This window comes from Dicentrarchus labrax, unplaced genomic scaffold, assembly GCF_905237075.1.
Source record: "Dicentrarchus labrax unplaced genomic scaffold, dlabrax2021, whole genome shotgun sequence".
NCBI lineage: Eukaryota > Metazoa > Chordata > Actinopteri > Moronidae > Dicentrarchus > Dicentrarchus labrax.
In genome coordinates, this window is record NW_026136720.1 from 23,224,534 (window position 1) to 23,244,337 (window position 19,804).

General features: G+C 41.4%; 1 protein-coding gene across 2 annotated transcripts in view; it reads left to right on the forward strand.

The window, feature by feature from the left end:
* The first annotated feature begins 3,087 nt into the window (after nt 1–3,087).
* Nucleotides 3,088–19,804, forward strand: part of met (MET proto-oncogene, receptor tyrosine kinase) — a 66,668-nt gene continuing 49,951 nt past the window's right edge. For both annotated transcript variants that reach the window (XM_051382186.1, XM_051382187.1), the window contains exons 1-2: nt 3,088–3,379; nt 4,998–6,192. In XM_051382186.1, coding sequence (XP_051238146.1) covers nt 4,999–6,192 — 1,194 coding nt within the window. In that variant the 5' untranslated portion in view covers nt 3,088–3,379; nt 4,998. The remainder of the gene's footprint in view (nt 3,380–4,997; nt 6,193–19,804) is intronic.

Consider the following 19,804-nt stretch of genomic DNA (forward strand, 5'->3'; position numbering starts at 1 on the left):
ATTAAGATTTACAACAGTATATACAAGAGCATCAGCTAAAAACCTTGGCCTGCTGTTTTCACATAACTTTTTATGAACCGCTCTGTCATGAACTGTACAGATCCTGCTAAAGAAGCCTGTCTATGCAGATACACAGCTGAGTGATGAAGGCAGCACACACTTAATCATTACTCAATCCGTGAGCTACAGGATCAGCGAGAAGTAAAGAGTCCATCCACAGAATGAAGCAGCTGGGGCCTCAGATGGGTCAAGAGCATCAATCAGAGTTTACTGTCCTGGTCAGCAGTTGACCAGGGTTTGTATTGACCCTGCGGGTGATAAATAACCTCTGCTGGACTAGGTTTAGGTGCACAGGAAGGGTTGACAGAAATAGTAAAATCAAGACTGAATGCAGCCCTGCTCCTCCCTGATAATCACTTGCTTTTGTCTGTGTGATTACTATCTTCATTTTCTATTCACCAGCTTAGAAATTAGCCTGACTTGAAGCTCCCTTCTTGTCTCTGGAGACCAAAAAATTCTCTTCATTTCGAGCACCACCAGATGGCGCCATAATAAGTCAGTTGCCTGCTGTTGTGGTAGGACTTAAAGGGTCAGTCCTCCCAAATGACAAGGGAACAAAAGGATTTTTTTAATCCACCTTAAATGGTATTAAATCATGCCGGTAGTTTAAGGTAATAAGTCATGCAGATAGTTTAAGTTTTACTTGAACAGGTTTGGAGATACACTATATGGCCAGAAGTTTGTGTACAGTGAACACCCATATGTGACTTTTGTGCTTCTCATTCCAAAAGTGTGGGCATCACTGTACTGTTATACCAGCCTTCATGGCCAGTCTTCCAGTTCATCCATTTCAAAATTCAACAGCAAAATTAATTTCCAGTAACAGTGTCCCTGTTTTGCTTTGTTTTGTTGTCATTCACCCTTTAATGGTTCACTTCACACTCTCACAAACTACACAGTCAAATCTTCTGCTTGATATTTTTATCTCAGCTACTGTGTAGCCTTGACCAAAATCTACACAGAAAATAGGAAGTGCATAGTTGTTGTGTTGCAGGTGCCGTGTTTGCAGGATGGAGATCATTCCTGCAGCACGCGTCATACGTTGGGGTTTCCACATTCTGCATGCCAGCAGTGTGAGGTTCACCATCAAACCAACCTTTTTTTCCTTCTTCTTGCTCCTCTGTTCCCCGCCAAGGCAAGGCCCCAGGCCAAAATTGAGTTTACCACCACAGGAGCCACACAGACACACCCCTCGGGTATATAGTCAGCCCGATGTCAGACACACCCCTTGGCAACTGTGTCAGAAATGCCTTGAGGTAAAGCAAAACACAGGTCCTCTAACAAACACAGGCTAAGAGTGAAGTAGTATGTTGTGAAACTTCTGGCTCATCGGTAAGAAGAAAAAGGAGACTGAGCTTCACACAATGTGCTTTTATTAGGGTACTTTTCTATGCAAGAACATACTTGAATTGAATTATTTTGGAGCATTTAGTTGTTGCTCCCAATCAGATTAAATTCAAATAAGTGCTAAGGTAAAAGAGAGATACAGCAGGGGTTTCCTGCCATTCTTGGAAAATGTGGCTGTAAAGATTAAACAAATTAAATTAGTGTCAATTAGAGACCTTTAGAGGTGCTAGTGGGTGGATTTGTTACCTTAGGACAAAGCCTGGTTAGGAACTTTCTGGTTTGTTAACTCAGAGTTTCACTTTTTAAATCAAACTGTATTCTTTATTCATCGTTATGCTGTTTATATTATTGTCTTCTTTCTCACTCAACACAATTGCAACTGTAGATTCCTCTTCAATGATCCTTTGAGATAAAATAAAGGTGGATGATGTACAGTGACAGTTTAAGACCTCTCTGGTGTGATGTCAGAAGTGGCAGTGTCCTCCAGGAGATCAGGGAGTTGAGAGGAGAAAGGAGGGTTTGTCCAGAAGATGTATCAATGTGAAGTCAAAGATGATCAGTTTCTAAGAATGAATGTAGCAGACATCTAAAACCAGCTGAGCCTTTTTTTGTTAAAAACTTGAAAACGAGGAGATGAAACTGTTACTCTGTGACACTTTAGCTCAAAGAAACGCTTATTACATCCCAGTGATGTCACAGATTCCATCACATCACACTCATCTCCCCATTTGAGCACACATTCAAGGACTGTCTGTCTCATTAAATCCTCACATGTCACTGAGTCTGTCAGAAAGTGAGTGCAAACAGCCGCTGTGCAGCTCCTCAGCCGCTCTGTACCTATTCATTCTTCATCCACACTCTGTTATCAGGGTTTCCAGTCTTCATTCCAACTGCCCTCCATTCAGGAAGGGGGACAAAGGATTTTTTTTGTGCTGTCCGCGGTGATTCATGGCTGAGACACACACAGTTGGTTTAGCCTTTATAACTAAGCTCATTATTTATGGCTGAGTGAGCCGTTTTAACATGACAACCAGTAGTCTGACTCACAAGGGTGCTGGAGGAGAGTCAGGTGGAAGTTGGAGAAGAAAGAAAAAACTCACTTCATGTAGCCTATGTGACCTTTTCTGTGGGTTGTGTTTAATTTTTAACATTTGGAGTATTAATAGTCAGCCAAGGGGCACATTAGTAAGCTATGCTGTGCTGGAAAATATGTTTTATTACTGGTTTCTTCTTCAACTTCTTCAGAGCCTGTTTGGAAAATAATTGGATCTGGTGGATAAATCCCTCTAAATCCAGTTGTTTTATGTTAGGTAGTAGGGAATTTACACCAAATATGTACTGCTTTAGTTCATAAAAGATGACATCAAACTAAAAGGAGAGAGAGAGAATAAATCAAGGTCATTATACATAAAGAATGAATTAAATAATACATTCAAAACCCCCACATAAAATAGGGCTTCTTCCAACAGATTTTGTTGTAATTGGTGGTTCGGTGTCACATAACAATCACTAACTAGAGCTCATAATTTACTGTCTGCTCAGTTTTCCATCTCCGCTGTCCTACCTGCGTGCCTGTCTCACCTGAGCTCCACAGACCGACGAGCCGCAGCGGCACCTGAGCGCGTCACGGAGTTTGGAGAGAAAGAGGCGGAGCTTCGCGCGCCACGAGAGGGGCTGATGTGAGAGCAGCTGCAGCAGCGTGCGTCTGCTGGATGCGGTCACACAGTGTTGAGTCTCAAAGGTTTCAGCTGGAGAGCCACGGACTAGAGTTCGACTACCGGGATACCGGCAAAGCCAGACTGAGAAATAACTTTGTTTTTCTGGGAGTTTTTTTTTTTCACGGAGAAGTGAAGAGACAATCCACAGCGATCAGTTTGGAGTTGATGAAAAAGTCAATAAGTCCCGCTCTTGGAGACACCAGTGGAATATGATTTGAATCAAGGGAACATACAGCGCTGTTGCACGCGAACAGGTGAGTTTATTATTATTATTTATTGTAAATATTCTCCCAGTTTCTTGGCTCTGCTCTTTTTCCCCCCTTTTACTCAAACTGGATTTTCATGCGTAAAAACACAGAGACCCTGACCCTGAAACTCCTGACCCTCCTCTCCTCCTTTGGATATCACAGCCTGCGTTTTGAAATGTTTTTTCTGGCTCCTAACACCATTTCACCAACTTCCCATTTGTGTTTTCTGAGACCTTTCGCCATGAGTCACTTTCCTCTCCAAATGAAAACATTTTCACTGTTTCCCACTGCCTTTTGTCCTTTGGAAAAAACAACCGTGCTACGAGGCTGTATATTTATAGTGTTTGTTGCAGGTGCGCAATAATGTGTCCACTATTACTCAGAATTTTAGAGCAAAACAAGACGATACTCATCTCACCACGTCCTTAATAAGAGCAACCTGACTCTTATACTGTGTAATATTCTCTAACAGAATCAGTGTTTTGGGATCTAAATTTATACTCCTTTTTATCTTTATTTGATACTATATTGTTATACTCTTACAGTGTTGCTTTTGACTTACATATTATGTCTTATGATATCATATATTATATTATTTTCGGTCATAACCTTTTCCTAGGTGTTTTTCCTACAAGCACCTGTTTGGTCTATCTGTCTGTAAATCCTCTCCCTGAAACACTGTGACAACATGGAAAACTGAGCTTTCTCTCTCAGACTTGTTCTAAAAACACAAATGAACTGCTAACATTGAGACATCAGTCATAAATTAGTCAAAATATGCACACAGGGAATCTCAGTGAGTTTATGTGTCTTTGTGGGCATGAATGTAAAACCAAACCTACTGTGCTGAATGCCATTGCCATGTTTTGGTTTACATCTGGAGATCATGTTAAAACCACATCCATATACGGAGCATGCAAATGCATATTTTGCAAATTCTCTGGTGTTGCTCTCCCTGCACCCCTCCCTCCCTCCACTAAAAGCATCTCCCAGTGGACTACCATTTAGTTGCTGGGGTTATTTATCATTTTGCAGGATGGTCCCCCTTGCCTTCTTCCTCCAGCCTCTTTTGTTTTAATTGAGTTTATCTCGGCTCCCTTGGGCCCTTGCTGTCTAAACTTAGGCCTGTGGTTGTGTCGCCCTGCAGAGCGGGCTGCTCTATGGGTGATTCACTGCCTTGCCTTTTGCTGGGGTCACTTGGGAACAGAGCTGTGCGCTACAGAAGTGCTCACCCAGGTCTCACTCTTGGCTTGTCTAGGGTCAGAGGAGTCAGAAGTGCAACCATGGATGATTAGGAGGCTGATATTAAAGCTTTGTGTCACCATAAAGACTTTAGTCACATCAGTATGAATGGTTTCACTGCTTGTGGTGAAGTGAGTAAATCCTGGTTTTATACGCTGACACAGTTCTATTTATGAGTATAAAAAGGGATCTTGATGTCCCTCTTGTTTCCCCTCAGTGGTCCCTATTCAGCACAGATTGCACTTTTTTTTCCTACACATTCACACTCCAGATAATTTAGGCCACCTATTCAAAGATATCTATGATGAATGTTTTGAGTTCTTTGTGTTCTAGCTGGGATGTTTCACCAACTAATTTGTCATGTCTCTTATTTCTGGAACAGGATGAATCGCCACTTGCTTCATGCCGTCATGCTGCTGTGGGCCTTGTGCCCCAGTGCGCAGTGCCAGTGTGATAAATCAACCAACAAACTCAACCTCTCAGTCACCTACAATCTCCCAACGTTCACTGCAGACTTCCCCATCCAGAACATGGTCACGCTAGATGGAATTATCTACGTCGGGGCTGTAAACAGAATCTATGCCCTGGCCCCGAACCTCACGAAGCTGTCGGAGTACCACACAGGGCCGCTGTTTTCCAACCAGACTTGTGGCCAGAAACTGACCGGCACGACTGGCGGTGGAAGAGTGGACAACCACAACATTGCCTTGGTGGTGGAGAACATTTACGACAAGGGTTTGTACAGCTGTGGCTCGGCAGACAATGGTGTTTGCCGCCGTCATGTCCTGGATGATGATATTAGCCCAAAAACCGTTGATGAGCAGGTCTACTGCTTCGCCAACAAGGTAATGCAAGGTAAGGGCCAACCCAGCGACTCAGATGTCGTGGTCAGCCCTTCAGGCTCTCAGGTGCTCAATGTGGAGAGCAACGTCATCAAGTTTTTTGTTGGGAACTCTGAGATCCCAGGTACAGGAAACATAACGGGCAATTCAACACACCCCCATACCATTTCTCTGCGGAAGATGAAGACAAGCCAAAACGGCTTCACTTTCTTCTCCAACCACTCATACATGGACCTGATTCCACCTCTACGTGGAAACTACTACCTGCGATACGTTTACTCCTTCCACAGTGGACCCTTCACCTACTTCCTTACAGTGCAGCGGGTGAACAGGGACTCCCAGGCCTACCACACCCGAATAGTCCGTATGTGCTCCTCAGACCTTGTGATCCGCCGTTATGTGGAGATGCCCCTTGAATGCATCAGCACAGATAAAAGGCGACGACGCTCCACGGAAGATTTAAAGGTATTCAACATCATCCAGGCAGCCCACGTCACCAAGGTGGGCAATGACATTGAACTTCAGAAGCATCTGAAGGTAGAAGCGGGTGATGACGTGCTGTTCGCTGCCTTTGCCCGGGGAAAGCCGAACTCTCCGGAGCCGACCCCTAACTCAGCCGTCTGCGTCATGTCCCTGAAACACATCAACAAACTGTTCAAGCTGTACATGCAGATGTGCAACACAGTAGACCCATATCACTTCACTGGATCAAACAAGAAGTCCTGCTACAATGTGGTAAGAGCTGGGAGTGGGCTGGGCTGACTGTGGAGGGGAACTTCAACTGTATTTGTGCTTTTTGTAGGGAAATGCAAATTCTGCCCTTCTCTCAACTGTCAAAAAAGTGCACTGAGTTTTTAACCTTTAGTTTGGAAAGATGGAAAGAAGACATTTGTCCTGCAAGTGTTTTCCTTCCTGCTCCAGTTTTTATAGATTTTCACCAATTCTTTAGCAAAAATAACCAAATTCTTCAAAAAATAACCTAGATTGGTTTCTACACTGTTTACAAGCACATGACTTGTGTCACCACCATGTCACCGACCTAAAGATTTTGAATTGGTTCTTTAACTCTCTCATTGTTTGCCAGTTTTAGCAACAAAAATAGAAGTCATCAGTCTCTATTAACAATGAGAGCTTGTGAGTCTATTCTGGTGGCTACATTTTGATACTTTTTCTTACTCCACAGGGACCTTAATGATTAAGTGTATAGACTGTACAAACTCAGCAGGTTAAATTTTGTATTTATTCACAATGCATTTGACATAGTCTGTCTAGGTTTCCAAGTCATATATGTTTATGATGCTGATGAGTGATGTTGATTGAATACAAAATACAAAATGCTCAAATACAAATGTTTCTGCAGCTTAGCAACCAAGTTTGAGCATCATCATGTTGTTTTACAATGTCTTTTAGACGGATAAAATAAGCCTCTATCAGTCATCTGTTGTACATGCAGGGGTTGGTTTTTATCTATAAGAGTTATAGCCCTTGGCTGTTTATTCATTGCAGGCAGGTTGTCTTATTGGTTGGAGAGACTGTCTCAGTAACTGGGTGGTCTAAGGTTTAGGCAGCCAGTGTGTCTACTGGATCTATGTCCTTGTGTCATGTGTTCAAGTGTCCTTGAGCAAGATGCTGAAGCATGACCTGCTCCTGACCTCTGACCCTTCCAGTTAAGAGCATGCATTCGAGTCTGCACCATAGGTACTGTACATATGAAGAAACAAATACCAAAATTCTTAAATGCCTGTTTTACATTCTCCTTTATGTTTATGGATTGAATACCGGAAAGTGGCACATTTTTCACTGTTTTGGCTCTGTACTGCAGCACATTAGCTTTGAAATAAAACAATGACTACAAGGTTAAAGAGTAGACTCTCAGCTTTAATTTGAGGCTGTTTACATCCATATTTGGTGAAAAGTGTGGGATTCTTAGCCAAGAATCAGGACAATGATCCTAAACATACAGACAGTGGAAACGTCTTAACTGGGTGGGTCAGTCACCTGACCTCAATCCAACTGATCATGATGACAAGTTAGTTAAACATGTAAAAAGTGAAGATGATTTAACTGCAGTCCTGGCAGAGCCTCACCAGGGAAGATGGGTTGGAGACTTCAGACAATTATTTTAGTTTATCCTATACATTCTGGACCCTTAAACATGTTTAAATAGGGCTATAGTTCCTTCAGTGGTCAGCTGGATGAAATCACCCTCAAATCAAAGCTGAAAATCAGCACTGTACCTCATAGTGATTGCTTTAATCCAGAGGAATTGTACTGAAGTAACCCCCCGTTCCACATGCTGCTACAAACCTGTACTTACGCACCTCCAATCCATCAACATTTTCTCAATCAATCGGTTGAATCATCTGATCAATAATGACATGAAGTTAACTGCCGGTCATCCTGCCAAAGGGTCTGTCAATATGTGTACTAGCAGTGCCCCCTTCTTTCATCTTTACTTAACCTTAGCATCAGTCAGCACTGTATATATCCAGTCAGGCAGTAGATTACCTTAGTCTCCTGTATATATTATACACTGAATATGTCTTAAAAAAGGCAAGCACATACAAGAGTAATGCGAGAATCGTGTGCAAACACCCAGCACGCTTAGGAAGAAAACTTCTGTCAAAACATTGGGTGTGTGTAAGTTTCCATTCACGCTATTTTTTGCATTGTGAACTAGTTTGAACATCACTGCATGTGCCTTCATAGTAGGAGCATTTATTGCTGTTGTTGCTTGGCAGCAAAGCACAACCATGTACCTTAACATTGTGGGTAGAAACCACTTTGAGTCGTCACAGCTAATCATTTTGAACACCAGGCTGCTCTTTGTTATACATTTCAGTTCATCTTGTACTGTTCAAGACATCCATTGGTTTCCATTTGTTTTTGAACGGTGTGAAGCATGAAAAACGTGGATGAAAAATAGTTTTTCTTTTTACCTTTTTCACTATTGTGCGTATCCTCAAAGCCCAAGCCACACGTGCTCAATTCATTTCCTTACTCATAAAACATTTGCAAAGCCAAATTTTGGAATATTAATCTCCCTAAATAAACCTGCATTTTTTATACTGTATCCACGTTTGTATGGGCTAGTAGTCTTCCCCATCCTTTTTCTGGTGCATCTTTCTTGGCGAGTTACCTCCACCAAATGTCCTTACGTGGAATAGAATCTGCCGTCTGCTTATGTAGGCACTTGTGAATGTTCCTAGAGAAGCAGATATGAAATAAATAGGGATCTGTGCAAAAAAATATTGCTCAATAGTGCCACTGATGGTCACGATGGTCCCTTTAACTTACATTATTGTTAGGTAGTAGGAGAAAGAGGCGACTCTTTAAATCAATCTGCACTTAAACATAAAGTACCTGTTGACTTGATGTCCACAGTTATGGATTACACAAATCAAAGAGGTTTCAAGAGTCTACTAACTGATTTTCATCCTGTACAAAAAAATTATGGAAACCAGTGGTTGCGTGGAAAGACAAACAAAATCTAGAACTGTATAAAACGCCTTGGCAAAAGTGTAAAGTATACATGATTTGTTGTAAATGAGTTAAGTTCTGCTCTGTGATTTTAAAGACACAAGCTGCAGACAGACAGACATGAAGAGTGACATGTTGTTAAGTACTTAAAACAGATTCACACCAGCTTAACAAATGCATGCAAATTCATGGAGGGTAGGTGTCTGGGTAGATCAGCACAGCCCTGACAGCTATCAGTGGTGGAGATCCACAGGGGAAAGTGAGGAATGCTGGGAGCTGGAGGGTTTGGGGGCAGCGCATATCTGACTCTCAGCGAGCCGTGATGAATGGCTCAGGGATAACAGGGCATCAGCAGCTGGGCGGAAGATGATCCCCTGACCCGCTGTGGCAGCCGGCCACGCTGGCGAGGCCTCTTCCCCACTCGACCCCCACCTGTTACCAGCACCTGTGGGAAAGTGGAAGTCACATCAGTAACACCAAAGAGTCTTTTTAGCTGGAACAGTGTTTTCATGGGTGATCCTTTAGTCTTTATGTTTTACAAAAAATTTGGTGGTACAAGTGAGAGCCTAGCCATACAGCGACACAACTCAGGAGAAACCTTTTTTGAACTCAAAATATTTCAAAGTGATTCTGGTGGGGCAGCTGGAGTGCTGCAATTTTGACGCTTTTTTGTCACGGAGTGCAATGTAGAAAAAAGTTGAAAACAGTTCAACATTTGATGTCTGGTTGACAGATCTTCTGGCTCTTAACATCTTTGGCGAACATATGTGAAAAGTTTACTTAATGCTTAACGGTGAACAAATTCTGTGCAAAACTCAGAAGCAGTCCTCAGCCGTAAACTGATCACTCAAAGATCCTGTTGAGCTACTGTGCACAGGATCAAAGCAGAAATCAAAAATCAAACTGCTCATGCCTCACCTCAAACTCTGCAAACTCTTTTACAAAAGTTGTATTGTATCAAGTGACAACGCTAAGAAAACCTTTCCTTTTTCTGAAACCCCAAACAGTAATTGTCTGTTTCCACCTCTCGACAGTAACTCTAGGTATGAAAACTGTTGTTTTCATCACTCCAAGTGTACTATTGCATTATTAGACATTCTTTCCTCTTGACTCACTTGATTACTGGGTCGACATGAGGCATGACATCAGTTTTGCAAGAGGTACAGGAGCATCTCTGTGCTGTATAATTATCATAGAATCCTTCTGCTTCTAACTCTGCGTAGTACTCTGCATAGTTTTCATATGTCTGCAAACAATATGATTTAAAAGTTGAAATTATTCTTACTTCATTCTATCGCAGCTGTAGTACTGTCCTCACTCAGTGATCCCTTTAAACTGCCCCCAACTCAAACACACATGCACTCAAAACCAGAACAATTACTTTTTTTCTCTGCAGGACTCAGCAAAGTCAAATGGCACAAAAATCTGCTGTTTTAAAATGTGTTTGAGTTTGAACCTCACAAACTCAGCAGGTCAAGTGCTGAACCGCTGCAGCCAAAAGAGCTTTTATCTCAACTGGAAAGCTGTTTTCTAATTTCTCTTTTATTGCTTACTTGAATCCTCATGTCCTCAGCTCCCAGGTTAAGAAACAAGCTGTAACGACAAAAGACCATTGAACAACTGCCAATGTGCTCCAAGCCTGGAGTTGGATGATCTAATCATAGCACTGCTTAATAGATTTATGACTTGTATTCAGTGGCATATGGCAGGTAGACTCTATTATCATGAGGTTTGAGAGAGATAAGCACAGCCATAAATTCATAAAAAGAATAAAACACTCAGAGGAGGCATACATAAGCATGCAGGAGATTATTTTTGTCTTTTTTTGTGTGTTTCTGGCAGAAAACAGAGGTTGAAAGCTCAGTGTAAGACCATGTTTGAAGTTTTTAAGTGGTGGCTGTCAGCTCAGTTGTACCTCTTAACTCCAGTTAAGGAAGCAAGATATGATAAATGTTGTCATGATGAGTGGCTCTCTTTTCGGCTGTCTACGTGATGGAGCAGATCTGCTGTTATTATTGTTTCTCCGGTGCTGTTTCTGTCTTCAGGCTGCTCTCAGTTACATGAAGACATGAAGGAATAATTACCATTCCTCATCATGAAACACTTGTTTCTAAGTCAATTCTTTTTAATTATGCTACTTAGTACCTACTAGGTTTAGAATATTTAATATTATTTTTATTTTTTTATTATTTATTAAAATATATATAATAATAATTTGATCTGTTTTTATAGAAGTAGAGGCGCTTAACAGTAGTTCCTATCGAAAAGATCTTGTTTAAGGAGACACGGAAATGAGTAATCACTAATCTTGGTGCACAATACTGGTACTATTATTTTCCAAGCATGTATGCCAAAACGTCACCCAAGTTGTGTTAAGATTTAATGTGATTAACCAAATCTTTCTTGGACAAAGTATTTCAGTAGCTCCCCACCTCTCATGTCAGAAGCACTCTTTAAGCTTGATCCGACCCCCAGAATGTGCTGTTGCCTGACAGTATCGCTTTAAAAGAAGATATGTAAGGCCATTTTGCTGGGTAATGTAGTGTGCATCATGGAGCAGCCCCAACATGTCTGGCACCCATTCCCATAAGTCTATTGAGGGAGCAGGAACATTTGAGACTAAAAATAACGAACAACCACGGGTCAAAATTATCATCAGATTACTATTGATTCGAGAAAACCCACCAAATGCTGATTGCTTTTAAATTGAATCTTCGGCCTGATTGATTATAGTGTGTGTAATATAATTCCAGCTGGGAGACGCTTTTGACAGACAGTCATTTTAATTAGCCCGTCGGTTTTAATGAACAAGCTTTAAACACTGCCTTGAAAAAACAACAAGCAACCACAGAGGCCCATTGATTTTATGGTATTCTGTTCAGGAATTCCTTATAATTTCTGATTATGAAATGGAATAAATATCCAGTTATATGACTTTGAAGATACTGTAGGGTATATTTGGCTTTGCTTGTCAGTTGTTTGGTCACTTGATAAGATAGGATTTTATTTGCACATAGGACACTAGTTAAGGAATGTAGAGATGAGCATGCAGCAGAGTTTTTGCCTATTGTAGGTCCTTGCCAGGGCAACAAAAACTTTATAAAGCATTAATGACATGATGCACAGAAGGCATATGTAACTCTTTAACAACAAAAAGCTTATGGAGTCTGTAGTTATGTTTTAAATCCATAAAAAGCCACAGCTTGATGGAGGTCCAGTGGAGAATTACATCTACTTTGACTTGTTATTATGTGTGTTCATCATGTAATTCTACTACTGCTACTTCTGTCCGCTCTTTATATATAGTACACATTGCGTGTCTGTCTGTCCTTGTAGCTTTTCCCTCAGATTGCTGCCTTTTTTTTACAATTTAGGTTGGGTTTTTTGTGTAGTTTTACATTATTCAACTTGAATTAAATAGACTACAAATATAAAGTACTCACTTCAAGAAAATATTACATAGGAAATATGTGGGAAAATTTAGCAAACTGTCTGTCTCAACCGATCTGCTTCTAATCTATACTGTATTTACCGATGAGCTTCAACACGAAACTGTCATATGAAATGTGTTATTTACTTTCTCAGACATGTATGAGTTTGCATCAGTTGCCTTACAGCTAAAACATTGCAGACAGCAAGAGCTACATCTCCTGTAAAAGCAGTAATTACTGATCAATCAATCGTCAGTTTCATGCGTTCTTTGTAGTTTTCCAGTGACAGATGATGAGACCCACAGCAGCCTGACAATAGTTGGACTTAATACTGTGAATCTCTCAGTAATGCTGCTGATTCAATGGGTTCTGCTGTGGATATCGTTGTTTTTTTGCCCCACATGCCCGAGCCTGCTCATGCCATCACAAACCTGGTATTTGTTCGCTTGAACTCTCTGCATGAACCAGATGTACAGAACAGTATTCTTTAATGGAGCTGGTAGACATACTGTAACATTAACATTACCATCATATAGACGTGCTATTCTGGAGTAACTTCTTTTTTTAGGAAGCTGCAAAGCATATATCACACCCCAGAAAAGATAAATAAAATGAATAATGAGATGTAAGTTTTATTTATTTTTGGCATTTTGTTGTTTTGTAAATAGTTTTACTTTGCTTATTTTGCACTACTAGACAAGACAGTTGGAACTCACATGATAAAATACAGTATATAAACATTTATGACTATTGGCAGGCAGAAAATTACCAAATCTACAGTTTTTTTCAACTCACTACGGTGGATTAAGTTCTCAAACTATTTTCCATTTCACTTCCAGGACAGACTGTACATCCAATTGGTTCTGCATGTACAGCAGAGACAGAAGTAGATTTACAGTATGGAGAAACATAGTAACAATATTAAGTCAATAAAGTAAACGCTGTGGATCAGAGTGAACAAAACTTTACAACTTCACAATGAACTTTGATGATCCAACAATCTGAGACTCCGAAATATGAATCTTGGTATACAGAAGTCTGTTTTTAAATGGTAGAGTAAGCATCTCTGATTTCCTGTTGGAACCAGCAGGAGTTTATCTTTGTCATACCACACAAGAAGTCAAGGTTTTATTTATGTCAGAATCACAAATTTGCCTCAAGTTGCTACAATCTGTATGACACCCTCTATCCTTAGACCTTGAGCTTATCCTTCCTAAGCTAGGATGAACATGAACATTCATATTATGAAAATTAGCATACTAGAGATATTAGAGACGCCACTGCCCTTTCTGAGGTTTTCTCACCATAGATGTCACAGACCCTGTGTCCAACATGCCCGAGCCTGTCCGTGCTATCACCAATCTGGGTGCAGAACCCAGCGGTGCTCTCCACCGTCGGGCGGGTCTCCAAAAGCGTACAGTAATCAACCAAAGAATGATAATACTACCCTCTTGTTCTGTCCTGTCCTTCTCATTTTACCCCTTTGAAACCTCAGTTTTGATAAAGAAGACTGCCTGTGTTTGTAATGAGATTCGATCTGCTGTGTGTCGGTGGCCTGCATCTATCTCATAACACACACTTTCATACAGACCTTCACATGTACACGTGTGCACACAGGTACATACACAAACTGTTGATGGTTCAGGCAGGTTTTGGACTGTTAGATCAGCTGACTACAGCATCCGTAAAAACAGGAGTCGAAAACAATCTATTCTGATTAATCATTAACCCACTGACTGAAAATTAACTATTTTGATGCTCAATTAATAAAAAAATTAAACTTTTACTATATTTAATATGTCAGCTTGGGCTTTGGGAAATTCTGATCTGATGAATGTAATCAATTTAATAATGAAAATAATTGTTAGTTGCAGCCCTAAAACATTGATTTCAGAAGTTCAGAAAACAAGTTAAAAATAAGAATACAGTAATTGGCAGATTCAGTGCAATAATCAGTTATATCAGTGAGTGCAAAACAGTGTTCAGGATGGTGCAAGCTACTGTTTGTATGTTATACCATCATGGAAAACGGTCTATGTGCCCTGACCCGACGCACTTTGACTGGCCGTTTTAGCAATGTGTTTTCAGTGAGAGCTGGCAGCTGTGTGCCCTCCGCCCCTCTACCCTCAGGTGAGCCATTGCATCACCTGGCAGCCGTGTCCAGGCAGGTCCCTCTACGTGAGGGGAGTCTTGGTCACCATATCCTGTTGCACAGCACATCAGAAAAAAAAACATGTAATGGTATAATACAAAAGCCTACCCTTGAATGGCCTTACCCTAAGCTGTGCCAACTGTGACAAGTTGTTGTGTTACAATGGATTAATAATTTTCTTTAATTAATCACCTTACAGATTGTCAGATTTCATAATACTTCGTAATACTTTGATAGTAGAAGATAAAACAAGTGATTGCACCACCTTCATTTCAACGCTCAAGTCAGTAGTATTAGGTCAATGTGAGCCTGTTCATGTCTGCAGGCATTTCCTGGACGATTTTCTACATGATTTCACATTCACTCAATGTCAGTGTTCAGTCTTGAATCCACAGAGTTAATGATTAGCCCAGGAGTTTGGTTTCTTGTTTTGCTGGAAAGCTGAAAGTGTGTGTAAATCCTTTTGCATAGGCCTTTGTATGCACATCTTATCTTTGTTCCCTAGATAAAAGCTAGAGTAGTAAATATGCAAACCGTCAGTGCCTGCAAGCTGTCTTCCAATAAGCAGGGTGGGAAATTACCACCAGCCACCATCAGCCAAATACTATTAAATTTAGGCCATGGCTGATAAGATTTTTAGTGCTAACTACCACTCAGACTCAGACCCCACGTCAGATAAACAACCATCATTTGTTGGTTTTTTCATGTCGTGTCAATTATCACTTGTTCAGCTTCTCAAGTTTCAAATTCTGCTGTTCTGTTTTATGTCACTGCCATTATATCATTATTCCTACCTATTATATAACTTCTGCATTTTTTTCCATTTATATACTATCTGATTAATATCTTGTCCAAATAAGAATCATCAGTCTCAACTCTATATTAAGCTTTCAAACTAAGCTGGTGAATTTGAAATGTATCCTTTGCTGCGGTTGGCTGATGGATAAAATACTTAGTTTCCAGCCAATTACACAAAGTGCCTTGGTGATCATTGTGGCCGAGTCGTGTCATCTTTTTGTTTTGACACCGTCTTGCAAATTAGATACTTTCCTCAAATACTACCCTGCTGACAGATTCATCTCTGATTGGATTTCTTAAATGCTTTCCTTACCAGCAGGAAGGCATTTGCCAGCAGTGCCAGAAGCAATTTGTGATACACTTGTTTAGTGTCAAATATGGAGGAGCTTTGCTCCGCTGAGCTTATGAGTCAAGGCCCCGAGCTATTTCCTAATCAGTGGCATGCCTCCTACTCTTCTATTTCACCACATGGTGATATCCTGCTCTCTACTGAAATGAGGCGTTTGGATGCTTATCTGTCAGCCCCCGTGCTCTCAGTGAAAGGCCAAAAGCAATCTCCTTTTCTCCTGCTGCTGTCCTGAGCAGCAACCTCACCACGACCCTCGATCATTCTCATTTCCTTGGCTTTGGATCCTTCAGACTTTGTCATAAGATCTGAGTCTTGCCTGAGTCTTTAAAGCACTTGAAATCAAAAAGGTCACTAGAGCAGCAAATGGTCCCAGCAGGCCCGCGGCCACAGACGCTGGAGAGACAGAAATGAAGTCTTACCTCATCTCCATATTTCTCAAGTTTTAGTACTTGTGGAATGCATAAAAGGGTCCATGTGTCTGTTGTTTATGTACACAGTCTGGTTGATGACTTGGTTGATGACAAAAAAAACATGGACAGTTCATCCTGTAATGTATGTTAACTCAGCTGTCATTACATAGGATTTCGAAACAAAGCAGTGCATCCGAAGTGCTTCAAAGAGAAAATAAGAACAGGAGAAAAGGAGGGACTGGCCTGGCAATCGGGAGCGATTTTGGGTTCAGTGTCTTGCTCAAGGACACTGTAACTGGTTCCTGTTGAGAACAGATTCCGAATTGTCCGATCCATCGGAATCGTATTGCCTCCAAGCTTATCAATCCCTTTTTTTCAATGCTGCAATTCACAAAGAAACAGAAACTACTATAACTCAGCTTTGAAAAAAGTTAGGAAGGAAGGATTTGCTTTGAAAAAAAATGTTTGAAAGAAAGTGGTTCCAACATGTTGCTTTTGAGTTTTCTCCAATAAATATAATGCCCTATTCTATGCCCTGAGCACGATGTGAAATTTCATTCACCGCCATTGTGACAGGGTTTAAGATGAAATCAGAGAGACGGATACCTCCTAAACAATCTGCATGGCTAGATGCCACCAGAGCTAAGTGAACTGACCCTTTAAGTCTCTTTTACTGAGGGCTATCTGCTGAATTTTCAGCAACCTGTAGCCCTCTTCTTACCATTAACCTACATCTTTTAACCAAGTGGAAGTAGACAACATGCCATTCCAGAGGAAAGTCTCACCTCAGATGCGTACTATTCCATTCAACCTATAATCCCCACACAATGCAAGCCAGGGATTGTGCCTGAATGTATGCTCAAGTAATGGAGGCAAATAGCGAAGAAACCCTCCTCCCCATCTCTCTGTCCGCACACTTGTATGGCTCTTATCACCCTGCTGCCCTCCCAAACAATGCACCACAAACAGGAAAGCTATCAAGTCAATCCCTGGGACACCACACATATTGTCTCCTGCAGGCTTTGATCTTATCCTCCTCATCTGTGATCCTGGCTTGAATCATACTGCGGGAGAGAGGCAAGCTCACACCTGAGAGTGCTGAGTAGCTTTTCTCGGAACTCAATGATGTGTTTTATGTTGAAAGCCTGATTTTTGTCAGCAGCTGGAGTCGGTTTAAGGAGCCAGAAGAAAGTCTTAAAAATAACTTAAGAAATGCTTTCCAAAAACAGCTATTGACTATTTTAATTTTTTGGGAATATAGGATTAGTTTTAAACTAAATTGTTGTTTTTGATTACCAGTTTGCTTTCAGGTCAAACCATTGTTATTGTTAGGTTGTATCACACACCTTCCAGCCTGCACATTTTTCAAAGTAAAACATGGAGCCGAGCTCTCATAATGAAGTCTGTATACTCAGATCCTCCAGTCTTGAGCATTAAACATTCTGGCCTCAGGCCTCGTGGCTCACTAAGTGAGCACAAGCAGATGCAGCAAAATTATTCAGAGCCCGATCCCTGAAGATCTTCGATGTGTGTGTAGAAGTTTGTGAGAAGGAGGTTGAGCAACACTGCAAAGCCAGATGCCAACTTTTTTATACAAGTGTGAAAAAGTAGCACAATGATGCATTGTTGCAGTCATGGTCAGATCTCTGAGGACAGTGGCAATGCTGATTTGTCTTTTGTGTGCTTTGTCATGCAGTATAGAGACTCTGAAGCACACGAATGGCTGCCACCTGCAAGCTGTCACGACATGCAGTGAAATATTTTATAGCGACTTCATAAAGATCTGCTTCTATAAAGACCACGTCTGTTTTCTGAAGTTTTTTGATGAGGTTTTGGCTGTTTGTGTTTTCATGGGATTCCTGCGATTATATTTAGCTTCGTCGGTTTCCCTGCAAAGCTGCTGGAATATTACATTTGCTTTTCTGTGTCACTTGGTGAAAAGGGACAAGTATGAAAGGCCGTGCAGCCGAGCAATAAAAAGTTCATTCCCTGTGAAGAACAGTTTCTTCCACGCTGCTTCAGATTCCCACTCTCGCACTTCGCCAGCCCCTCTGCAGTCATATTTGTTTATTTTTCTTCATCTGGCTCTGATCTGAGATCTTCTATGAGGACGAACACAGTGTTTCTGCCAGCACAACGCGTGCCAGTGATCTCATCCTGTCCAGGACCATGCTGAAATGTGGAGGCCCGTGTGTTCAGACCTTATGTTGACCTTCGGTTGATAAGCTGCCTTGCTGCTGAGGCGCAGGCCACTGCTGTTTACAACCTGAGGTTATCTGGCTGCTCCTCAATGGCTGCTGTTGGGTGGCAGCTCTCCAGCTGCTGTTTTCTTGCCTTACCTCATGTATGAGCGAGCCCCTGCAGTTCAGTCTGACTCCGAGATAGAAAATTGCCTCTCAGATCGGAAAAAAAAAAGAGAAGCAAAGAGAGCCACTTATAATCATGAAAGCAGTATGCTTTAAATGGTAGTGTGGAGGCCTGAGGAGCTGTTTTTGGACATTTCAGTCAAATCTTCACTGTGAAGGTCCTGCCAAGTATCTGCACCGGTGGATGGATTTGATTATTCCAGACTGCTAGGGAGCAGGAATTCTGCTGAAAAAAGAATTTTGGCTGGACAGCTCTGAATAATGTCACTTTGTATCTTTTTAGAATTTATGTGCATATTCTCGCTTGAAAAAAAGCCATGCCAATCATTTTGACATTTCTAGTGAAACTGTTATTGCTGTGCAGAACAGCTGTACCTTTAAACCCCCCTCTGACTGTACTAATCAAAGGGAGTGGGTAATGCTAATGCTAATAAAGTCATGCGAGTAAATCACTGGTGCTAACTCTCTGAAGCAGCCTCACCATTAAATCACCCCCCCCTTACTTTCGTGTGTTTCTATAATTAAGAGCACATGTAGGAATGGCAGCTGCTTTAGTAAATACGACTGATCGCTGCGCTTAGCTGTCAGATTGGAGATTGATCTGACCTCAGAAAGACATTAATGCTCCAAAATAATGGTCTGAGTGAGTAATATGCAGGCTGAAAAAGCAAAGCATGAAGTAGCGCTCATTTGCACCCTGAAAATTACCCAGTGTCATTACTCATTTAGCTACAGTGCAAGAATCAAGACGGGGTGTTTGGGGGTATTCACATCCATAATCATCCACATTATACTTGCAGCCCTTTTTACCCTTGTGGACTGGAAAAAGCATTGCAAATACCTAAACCATCCATCTAATCTGAATGTAAACTCCCTCAAGTTAAGGGTTTGGGTTCGTTCAAATTATCAAAAACATACTTTCTCATGTACCAGTGGTGGTTTCTAACCAGTCAGATAGTGTTGGTTTTATTTGCCCAGGTTTTGAGATTTCCGCCACCATCCAAAATGTTGGAGGTGAAAGGAGTTTTGTCTACTGAAAAATGTTATTTACTGAAAAAAAATCAAAAGTGGCGTATCTTTGGGACTATTTTCTACCAGGAAATCTTCTCACAGCAAGGGCCCCATACACAACAAACTGCTGCACTGTGTTCTGGCACTGTGTGTTCTGGATCAGACAATACGGACCAGCCTTCACTCTCCATGTGCATCAGTGAGCCTTGGCCCTGCACCAGTTCGCCTCCTTTGGACCACTTTGAATAGATACTGACCACTGCAGACCGGGAACACCCCACAAGAGCTGCAGGTTTGGAGATGCTCTGACCCAGTCATCTAGCCCTTGTCAAAGTCGCTAAAATCCTCAT